The sequence below is a fragment of the Coptis chinensis genome, chromosome 4 (assembly GCF_015680905.1).
Source record: "Coptis chinensis isolate HL-2020 chromosome 4, ASM1568090v1, whole genome shotgun sequence".
NCBI lineage: Eukaryota > Viridiplantae > Streptophyta > Magnoliopsida > Ranunculales > Ranunculaceae > Coptis > Coptis chinensis.
The window spans coordinates 86,270,398-86,281,922 of NC_141459.1; the positions used below are offsets into that span (position 1 = coordinate 86,270,398).

Consider the following 11,525-nt stretch of genomic DNA (forward strand, 5'->3'; position numbering starts at 1 on the left):
GACAAAATCAACATACAAAGCCACTAACTTATCATCACAATCATAACAAACAGTAAATATGGAAGTAAATAATGCAAAGAGATACAAATATTTAAGGTGGTTCGGTAAATGTTACATACATCCACACAAGAGCCGAGTTTCCTTTATAGCAAAGATTGGAGAGTTTACAAGAGATATCAAGAATCAAGAACAAGAGGCCTCACTCAAACCCTAGCTCAATAGAGCTCCCACAATACCCAAGAAATTAATCTCTCAAAGTTGTTTCAAAACCCTAATCTATTTCCTTTATATAGGTACACATAGAAAATGGTGAGAAAATGGGCTTTGGGCCGAAATTTTGTAAAACTGGCAAAATTTCGGGAGAGCATTGGGAGTGCATACTGACCAAGGCATGGGCATGGTCTCCTTTTGCGACTTCCAAGGTTGTGTGTGCCTTCTCTAAAGCCAACCAGAGCGCAGGTTGCACCCTCTTCTCCAAGCTGAAAAAATCGAGACCGCGACATTGGACACCGGAGCAAAGCTCGACGGTTCCACAAACCTAACAATCCCCCACTTGGAACCTTCGAGATTCTACATGCATATCACATCTCAATTGTAACAACTCAATCCAAATCCAATTTACTAATGAAACACTCAGCTCATCCATCATGATCTTCAAGCAAGAAAACCCACCGAAGTTGAACACAACTTCAGGATCTCAGTAGGCACGGTCTTGGTCAACATATCCGCCGGATTCTCACTCCCTTGGATCTTCTCAAGTGCCAAAACCTCATCCTCCAACAGAGATCGGATAAAATGATACCAGAGACCAATGTGCTTGGTCCTAGAATGGAAGACGGAATTCTTAGCAAGATGTATAACACTCTGACTGTCACTGTGTCACACACTCCTCTCTTGCTTCATCCCAAGCTCTTCCATCAATCTCTGTAACCAAATCATCTCTTTGTTTGCCTCTGTAACGACCACATACTCTGCTTCTATGGTAGACAAAGCAATAACCTTCTGTAACTGAGAAATCCAACTCACTGCAATAGCACCTACTATAAAGACATAACTAGTAGTGCTTCTTCTGCGATCTACCTCACCTACAAAATCGGCATCTATATATCCTTGCAGGTTCACAACACCCCTTCCATAACATAGGCATTTCTCTGTAGTACCTCTTAGATATCTCAATATCCACTTTACGGCTTTCCAATGTTGCTTGCCAATATTAGACATAAATCTACTGACGCTTCCACTGCTTGGGCTATATCCGGACGTGTGCAAACCATGGCATACATAAGACTTCCAATGGCAGAGGCGTATGGTACCTTAATTAGCCATGAATTTTTTTTCCTCAACAGTCTTGGGAGAGTGTTCCTTGGACAACTTGAAGTGGACTACCAAAAGTGTGCAAACTGGTTTCGCACTATCCATGTTGAACCTCTTCAATACCTTTTCAATATACTCAGCCTAAGACAACTCCAGAATACCTTTCTGCCTATCTCTTCTGATTCTCATCCCTAGAATCTATTTCGCTGCACCCAAGTCCTTCATAGAGAACTCACTTGCCAACTTCTCTTTCAATCTCCCAATTTCTGACATATCAGAACTCGATACTAACATATCATCAACATATAGCAATAGGATGACGTAGCTGGAGTCGAACCTCTTGAAGTATCAACAATGGTCAGCGTTGCACTTATAGTAGCCATTTATTTGCATGAAGTTATCAAACTTCCTGTACCACTGCCTAGGGGTTTGTTTCAAACCATACAAGATCTTTCTGAGCCTGATGAAACCCTTCGGTTGCAGCATGTAAATTTCCTCAACTAGGTCACCATGGAGGAAGGCAGTTTTAACATCCAACTGCTCAAGATACAAATCTTCCACTGCAACAATACTCAAAACTGACAGAATAGTATTCAGTTCCACCACTGGGGAGAATAACTCTGTGAAGTCAACGCCTGCTTTCTGCTAAAGATACTAGCCTCATTTTGTATCTCTTGGAACCATCATGTTCCTCTTTGACTCTAAACACCCATTTGTTCTGTAGAGCCTTCTTGCCCATGGGTAGTTTGGCTAACTCTCACGTGCCATTAGAGATGAGGGACTTCATCTCATCTTGCATAGCAAGCTCCCACTTGCTTGCATCACTTGCCTCCAATGCTTCATCATATTATTGAGGCTCGCCACCATCAGTAAGTAGCAAGTAATTCACATAAGTGGAGGCTGGATATCTTGTACTCGATACATGTGGCCTGGATGTCTTCCTTGGGGCATGAGGTGGAGATGGACTCGGTGGTGTATTATCCTCATTATTCTCTGAGTCACTACTACTGTCATCCTCTGACTGTGGGGCTCTCACTATACCACGACTTACATCGAAGTTTTCCAACTCAACATACTCTGTGCCGCTCTCTGTACCCGATTCCTTGGTTTGTGCTTCATCTCTTTCCTTGTACATCACCTTCTCATTAAACACAACATCTCTATTACGAACGATTTTCCGGTTTTGATCATCCCAAAAGCGATACCCAAAATCATCACCGCCATAGTCGATGAAGGTGCACTTTAGTGACTTAGCATCAAGCTTGCTTCTAGCTTGGTCACTAATATGGATATAGGACACACAACCAAACACCTTCAAATGGGAAAGGTTCACATCCTTCCTGCTCCACACTTCCTCTGGAATCTTAAAATCCAAAGGTACTGATGGTCCTCTATTGATCAGGTAAGCTGTTGCGCTAACACTTTCTGCCCAGAACTGTTTGGGCAGAAAGTGTTAGCACAACAGCTTACACCTAGCTCTTTCTGTCAGTGTTCTATTCATCCGCTCTGCAGCCCCATTCTACTGAGGTGTCCCTGACAAAGTCTTTTCCATCTTGATGCCATTGTCAGCACAATACTTCTTAAAACCTGAATCGTCATACTCTCCACCGTTGTCGGATCTCAGCTTCCTTACTTTCAAGCTTGTCTCATTCTCAACCATGGCCTTCCAAGTCTTGAATACTTCAAATACTTCTGACTTGTGTCTCAAGAAATAGACCCACACCTTCCTAGTATGGTCATCAATGAAAGTCACAAAATATGATTTTCCGCCAAGTGAAGAGACATTAGCTATCCCCCAGACATCTGTATGAATCAATTCAAGCCTACTAGCTTTCGGAGTCTGACCCATTCTCTGAAAACTCACCCGCTTCTGCTTTCCAAATACACAGTTCTCACAGAAGTCCATTTCAGTCGACTGTAACTTTTTGAGTTTACTAGAAAAGTGAAGGATTTTCATTCCTTTCTCACTCATGTGACCAAGTCTATAGTGCCAAACATTCGGATCCTCTTTGCCATGTGCCACGGCAATCGACTCACAACCATGTGTAGTCATGTAGAAAGTACCATCTTTCTTGCCATTTGCAACAACCATTGAACCCTTCGAGACCTTCCAAGTGTTACCGGTGAAGACTGTAACAAATCCTTTACTTGCCAATTGCCCCACAAAAATCAAATTCTTCCTCAAATCCGGAACGTGTCTGACGTCCCTCAATAACCATGACAAGCCATTCATCTTGACATGGACGTCACCCTTGCCGACAATGTCACAAGGTTGGTCATCACCGAGAAAGACCGTTCCAAGGTCACCTTCGGTGTAGTTCTCAAAGAACTCTCGATGTGAGGTAGCATGGAAAGATGCGCCGGAATCAAGTACCTAAGACTCTTTCTTTTGCTCCATCGATCATATTAAGGCATCATCTACCATCTCAACAATATTAGCTTCTTGATTCTTTTTCTTATTCTTATTAATGTTGTTGTTGTTTCTTAGTGCTGGGCAATTGGGACTATAGTGGCTAGGCTTACCACAGTTGTAGCATACAACTTCACTTATATCTTGAGGTTTGTGTTCAACGCTTTGCAATCGAGGGGCTTGAGATTTCGATCACCCCTCCACTTTTTCTTACCACGACTTCTATTTGAATTTCTTCCTCTACTTTTAGTGCTCAATGCCGACCCTAAAGATGAAGGACAATCCTGTCTTCGAATTTCCTCGGTTAATACCATACTAACAACGTGCTCAAACTTCAACTTGGTCATTCCCGCAGAGCCACTAATAGCCGCCATAGTCGCCTTCCAACTTGGAGGCAATTGTCTAAGTATCGCCAAAGCTAGCACCTCATCAGTAAATGTAATCTCAACTGACTCCAATTGATCCTTAGTTTGGTTGAATTCATTTAGGTGATCCTTGAAGGAGGTTCCCTCCGACATTCTTATACTAAATAGCTTGGTGATAAAATAGACTTTGTTCGCGGCCGAGGGTTGTTCATACATCGTAGTAAGTGCCTCCATGAGAGACTTTGCCGTCTTCTCGGTTTTAATATTGAAGGCTACCGACTTCGAGAGACTCAATCAGATTATGGCCAATGCCTTTCTATCTTGCAAATCCCATATGCTTTGCGGAATCTCATCGGGCTTCTCACTTCTCAACGTTTCCATCAAATCCTTTTGATAGAGTACATCCTCAATTTGCATCTTCCAATAGCCGAAGTTTGTTCCGTCAAACTTCTCTATCTTGTAGCTTTCTTTGTCGGTTGTCATGACTCCCACTGAACCAAAACAACAGTGGAGAACTTCTCAGAGGAATTTCTACAAACACCTAGCCTCTTTGCTAAAGGTGGAGTCTTTCCTCACACACCTTGTTCCAATGATTCAAACCGTGGCTCTGATACCACTTGTTGGGAGATTTCACTAGAAAGTCACACCTTAATCTAGCTACTTTCTATCCCAAATGATTTCAACTTGGAGATCACACAAAGAAAATCACCCACCCAAGTCTTTTGGTAGTTATCACAACAAACTCAACATGCAAAGGTACTAATTTATCATCACAATCATAGTAAACAATAAATATGGAAGTAAATAATGCAAAGAAACACAAAGATTTAAGGTGGTTTGGTAAATATTACCTACATCCACACAAGAGCCGAGTTTCCTTTATAGCAAAGATTGGAGAGTTTACAAGAGATATCAAGAATTAAGAACAAGAGGCCTTACTCAAACCCTAGCTCAATAGAGCTCCCACAATACCCAAAAATGAATCTCTCAAAGTTGTCTCATAACTCTAATCTATTTCCTTTATATAGGTACACGTAGAAAATGGGCTTTGGGCTGAAATTTCGTAAAGCTGGCGAAATTCCGAAGAGCATGAGTGCGGGGTGCGCCCTGTTCAAGGCAGGGTCGAGCGCAGGGTGCGCCTCCTTCTTTGCTGACTTCCAGTAAGTTGAGCGCAGGGTGTGCCTTCTCCAAAGCCAACCAGAGCGCAGGTTGCGCCCCCTTCTCCAAGCTGAAAAAATCGAGACTGTGGCATCGGACACCGGAGCAAAGCTCGACGGTTCCACAAACCTAATAGTAATTTCACTGGCAAACAAAGCAATTCAAGTCGGTATCCGTTTCATTGCACTTAACAACGAACAGTCAGCTGGTTACGCCGCGTCAGCATACGGTTACTTAACTGGTAAACCAGGTATACTCTTAACTGTTTCTGGTCCTGGTTGTGTTCATGGTTTAGCTGGTGTCTCAAATGCTGCTATAAATACTTGGCCTATGGTTATGATATCTGGTTCTTGTGATCAGAATGATTTTGGGAAAGTTGATTTTCAAGAACTTGATCAGGTACAAGCTGTTAAGCCCTTTGTTAAGTTAAGTGTTAGAGTTAAGGATATTAATGAGATTCCTAATGCTGTATTTGAAGTCGTGTGTAATGCGGGTTCGGGTGGGTGTTATTTAGATGTACCGTCTGATGTTTTACATCAGAGTGTTGGGGAAGATGCTGCGGTTAAGCTTTTGAGTGAGGCGGGAAAGAAGTTTGGTAATGGCGTGGCTGAGAGTGTTGGTGTGAGGCAGGAGGATATTGAGAAGGCTGTTGATTTGATTAGACATGCTGAGAGACCTTTGATTGTGTTTGGGAAAGGTGCTGCGTTTGGTCGAGCGGAGAATGAGTTGAGGAATTTAGTTGAGAAGACGAGGATTCCGTTTTTGCCTACTCCTATGGGAAAAGGGTTGTTACCTGATATGCATGAGTTGGCTGCTACTGCTGCGAGGTCAGTTGCGATTGGTAAGTGTGATGTTGCGCTTGTTGTTGGTGCTAGGCTTAATTGGGTGTTGCATTTTGGTGAGCCACCAAAATGGTCAAAAGATGTTAAGTTTATATTGGTTGATGTCTCCAAGGATGAAATTGAGCTTAGAAAACCACATCTTGGTTTAGTTGGTGATGCAAAGTTGGTTTTGAACAAGTTAAATAGAGGGATTAAGGATGACCCTTTCTGTTTAGGGAGATTACATCCTTGGGTTGAATCGATATCAAAGAAGGCTAAAGAAAACGTGTCGAAGATGGAATTGCAGTGGTCCAAGGATGTTGTGCCATTTAATTTTTTTACCCTATGAGAATTATAAGGGATGCCATTCTTGCACAGGGAAGCCCTGCCCCTATTTTGTTTCAGAAGGTGCAAACACGATGGATGTTGGCCGAGCTGTTCTCGTTCAGACAGAGCCAAGGACAAGGTTAGATGCAGGAACTTGGGGTACCATGGGGGTTGGTCTGGGTTATTGCATCGCTGCTGCAGTTGCATCACCTGATCGCCTTGTTGTCGCTTTTGAAGGCGATTCCGGATTTGGATTTAGCGCCATGGAAGTCGAGGTTTGATTCCTTCAACTGGCATACATCTATAAATTAACTAAAAATACTTTTTCATGCATTACACTTTCTAGTAGGCTACATAGATACAGTCATACACATTGTAGAAAGCTCACCTGCATGCTGTTGTATTAGAGTGGCATGTCTGCTTGTGTAGTTGTATAGTTTCTTTTCTCTTGAAATTTGATTACCCAATATTGGAAAAGTAAAACCTTTGTTTATTGCTACTCCTCCATGCACCTTTCATCTCTTTGTCGGAAAGGTTAATATGATAAATGTATGTGTTGCTCAACTGCCGACCTCCTTTGTAAACTTGGGATAAGCTTGTAATATATGGTCATTGTCATCTCTTAAAATTGAAAACAATCATGCATTTTCAGTTTTCAGGAAAACCATTATAACTGTTAGACACTTAGGAGTCTTAGCTCTCATTTCTGTCATAAGAAGACCATTTTTCATTATTCAGTCTTTAGTTACAACATTTTGATTTTTTTTTAATGTATGCTTGTTTACCTCCATAGTTCCATCTGACCATATTTTACTTTTCCTAAACTCGTCACTGAGTGGAGTATAATAGTTTTGTGTCCATCTTGATAAACAAACTTTTCTCATGCTGATAATTGCTTTTCATTGATTCCTGCAGACATTAGTACGATATCAGTTGTCTGTGGTCGTGATTGTTTTTAACAATGGTGGTGTGTATGGAGGTGACCGGAGGAACCCTGAAGAAATTACTGGGCCTTACAAAGATGATCCTGCCCCTACTTCTTTTGTACCTGGTGCAGCATATCATACTGTAATGGAAGCTTTTGGAGGCAAAGGTTATCTTGTTGGAACTCCAGAAGAGCTCAAGTCTGCACTTGCAGAATCATTTTCTGCACGGAAACCAGCTGTAATAAATGTCACCATTGATCCTTATGCTGGTGCAGAAAGTGGGAGAATGCAACACAAGAACTGAGACAATATTTCTGATGCTGATAGGAGGTGGAATCGGAACATATTATGCTATGAATATCCTAGCTTTTTACCTTGTGTCCTTTTGATTGAATACTTGAACGTTATTGTAGGCAATAGTTGTAATAAGGTCATATGCCAGTGAATGTTGTCTTTATAGGTTCAGCTTTTATTTGTAAATACGAGCGGATTCATAGTTATCTACTTATCCTAATTATTGGGTTCAGAAATGAGAATGATCCGATTACAGTTTGTGTACGTCTGTAGCTATGTGGTATTGTGGTGCCAAGAAGGGGTATGCATTCAAGATTATCAGATATTCAGTAAGGATGCCGGCCATTTATTTTCAAGAGCTTGCCTTTATATATTGGAAGTATTGCCTGTCAATAATTCGCATCAAAGCATGTCAGTTAAACAGTTGCACCTTCAAAATTTGCTAATTACAGGCAGTTCTAGTTGAAAGTCTTGTGATGGCGGAAATGCCTTGTAAACTGCCTCACTGAGTATGCTCCAACTGAAAAAGATCTTAATCACCTAATGCTATGAGAAGTCATTGCAGAATTCCTCCATGCAATTGTTCAATTTTAGGTTGTACACAAAAGATATAATCACTTAAAATTTAAAGGCATATAACAGAGGAAGCACAAATTCATTACACCAACTGGTAGTTTTCCCACGTCTACGCTCACAGACATGTTCGTGTGCTAGACGGAGAAGGATTGCCCCCAACATTCACTGATCATCATCATCATTTTATTTCCAACAGCTGAAAACCTACATTTGCAATGGCTTCAAGAAAAGTGCTGTCCTCTGCCACCCGTCGTTCGTCTTCAAAACCCACACTCATATCCTCAAAAACCCAAGCCCCAAGTTTTTGTAACATTCAATTATACTGTTCTTTTTCTTTAATCCTTTCGTATGATCATATTCTATTTTTCTACTAGTGATGATATGTAGTCCAATGTAAATGCCACTGAGGGCTGTTTATGTTGTTTCTTGCAGCTTTTTCGTATAATTAGAGTATTAGAGTAATTAGATAGTGCCTAATCTTTAACTTATTCAGCATACCAAGATTGGCTTCCACACACAAGCTTCAACATCTCGTTATTATGGTGTATCTTCGTTATCACCCTGGGGTAAATCTATCTAAGATGGGGATGGTCAGGCCTACTCTCCTAACGAGGTGCATTGCAACTACTGGCCGTTCTCAAGAGTCTGTTTCTGCTTCACTACCTGATGTAGCTCCACGGGTCAAATTTAAGAGGCTCGATAAAACAGCCAGACACATAATGCAGGTATACTATGCTTCATCCCACTTCTTGGACTTGGACCTAGTAATTTTATAATAAAACATATGGTTTTCATTTTTTGTCTTTTGTCATATACTCTTATTACAGATACTAGACAAGGAAGCAGTGCAGGAAGTGAAGGAACAAAGAGAGATTGCAAGAGAGATTACTGATATAAAGCCTGGATATATCATCCAACTTAAAGTGGTATGAGAGTTTTAATTTTGGAGTAAATGATTGTATGTTTTTGCCTGGTCTGACCCTGATAACAACAGGAAGTTCCTGAGAACAAGAGACGTGTTTCAACTTTGAAAGGAATCGTTATCGCAAGGCACAATGCTGGTCTAAATTCAACCTTCAGATGGCTGGTGGCAGGTGTTGGGGTTGAATCTGTCTTCCCATTGTAAGTAAACTTCTAGATCTACCAACTCATGTTTTCGTTTTTTTGTTCTTTTATACCTCTATTTTGAGAGTTATGTGCTTTAGAAGTTAGCTCTCTCTACATCTTCTTGCATTAAGACCAAATCAAGCCAGAGGATAAGGACCAAATCATCTGGCGCTTGGTCTTAATATCAAGTCCAAAAAACTACTTTCGGGAGAAAACACTAGTGTTTTAGAGAAAACTGAAGTCTGAAAACTTATATTTTGGAGATCGTTTACTGTTTTTCCAACACGGAAACACCCATATGATCTCGCAGTCTTCTTCACTCTCACACAGGTTCACCTTTGATACCTATAGTTGCTCCCAACCTCCTCGGCACCCCCAAGATTGTTGATCTTTTCCAGAGTCGGTAAAACAGGTTCAGTGTAATGCTTTACACCCCCTTCCTAATACATAGACGTCTAAGATTAAATCTCCTTTTGTTCGTAACTTTTTCGCCAAGCCCCTTTCTTTCATGTACTTGTAGAATTTCGTCATAATGACACAGACTACTCATTACCTGTTGATTTACATTCATTGCTAACCTTTTTGCAATATTCTGCCAGACTATGAGCCCATAATTATAGTTGTTTGCAGTGCTACCATTACTTATGATGAATTGACTTATGAATATATTATGAAAATTGTAGTGTAACACAATGTAACACAGGCCAGTTAAAAAGCCCCACGTAGATAACCACCTGTGGGAAAGGGAGTTAACACAAAAAAAAATATGAAAAATGTCTTCCCCTCTCCAATACCACCACCGTCTCCACCTCTCCACTACCACCCACAGGTCACGCCAACTAAAGTTTCGCTGGTGTCATCCTCCTCTCTTTACCTCCTCTCCATTTATTTATTTTTCCCTCTCCCCCTGTTTTGATTTCGGGTTCAATTTAATTTTTTGGGTTAACGAGTATTACCCGCACTAGATGAGCCAATTAGGAAATACCCAAGTTGCATTATTCAAGTAGGAAACCGGTTGTTGTGGTATCCAGGTCGTCCATCCACATGGCGAGATTGCATTGGTTTGTGTTACACACTAGTGTAACACAATTTGTTACGCTAGAACTCAATATATTAAGTTGCAACAATTCTTCATTGTTGTTGTTATCACATCCATTTGCTGTTGGCGCACTTGATCTCCACCTAAAACCTTTTTTTTTGCTGGGGTGATGCAGATGCTCTCCGAACATTAAGGAGTTGAAGATTCTTGAAAAGAAGAAAGTGAGGAGGGCCAAGCTCTACTACCTGAGGGACAAAATGAATGCACTGAAGAAACAGACCAGTAGATTATTGTCGATGGAAAAGATTAAGAAAATGTTTCAACGAGTCACGGTCCCTCAGTAAAGGGAACATTGTCAGCTCTCGTACTCTCGCCTAAGATGAATGCTACTTGCATTAAAAGCAAAATTCATATTTACTGAAGGGAGTTCTCTGTACTTGTCAAGATGCATCTGAATTACCTCCGGAATAAATTGATGTGGTTATTGGAGTACCTTCAGAAACAGTGATTTATTATAATTTGTGGTTCTGTTCAGTGAGAATATCAGCATGAAAACTGAAACCGATGGGGAGTGTAGCGCCGCGGATAATATTTTTTCGTAGAAGTCATTAATGTTTTCCCCTAGACCCTTTTACAGGCTTACAGCATTGCTTTCTGTTTCTACAACTATAGATTTTGAGGATGACCTAATCACCTAATGCGATGAGAGGTTGTTGCAGAATTCCTTCATGCAGTGAAATGATAAGTGTTCGAACTTAATTTGACACTAACATTAACTTGTTATTAAAAATCCACTTTACAGTACTCTCCAGCATGTATCCTAATGCCGGTCATGCTTTTGTTATGGTTAGAGACACTCTTTTATGTTGCCCACAATGGTATCCTCGCCAATTTGTTATCCCAGAAAGTTTATATTCCATGACTGATGCAGGTTTATCTTTGTGATGGATATAGTAGTATGTTCAATTTTAGGTAGTACTTCGAGGGTGATGTGTCAGTTACGATATAGCCGTAGGTCCTAAAAAAAAACACACATTAGATTTTAAAAAAGAATCGCCCATATCTTTTTCGCGTTGCAAAAGATATTATCATTCAAAATTTATAGCAGATAAGAAGATAATATAGGGAGTACAAATTAACACCCATAGAGCATCTTTAGGAGAGAAACTAAGAAAATACTATATTTTT

The 11,525-nt window shown here is 40.7% G+C and overlaps 1 protein-coding gene and 1 pseudogene across 2 annotated transcripts; both read left to right on the forward strand.

Moving 5' to 3' along the window:
• Positions 1–1,272: 1,272 nt before the first annotated feature.
• Positions 1,273–7,879, forward strand: LOC147505334 (2-hydroxyacyl-CoA lyase pseudogene; annotated as a pseudogene). Its single transcript, XR_015221066.1, has 3 exons — positions 1,273–1,309; positions 5,255–6,670; positions 7,311–7,879. The product of XR_015221066.1 is annotated as a 2-hydroxyacyl-CoA lyase pseudogene (transcript).
• Positions 7,880–8,585: 706 nt separating this feature from the next.
• LOC147505335 (uncharacterized) lies at positions 8,586–11,107 on the forward strand. The gene is made up of 4 exons (XM_086604126.1): positions 8,586–8,916; positions 9,019–9,117; positions 9,186–9,313; positions 10,513–11,107. Exons 1-4 carry the CDS (start codon positions 8,731–8,733, stop codon positions 10,679–10,681), a joined length of 582 nt encoding a protein of 193 aa, XP_086460252.1. The 5' UTR covers positions 8,586–8,730; the 3' UTR covers positions 10,682–11,107.
• The last annotated feature ends 418 nt before the right edge of the window (positions 11,108–11,525 follow it).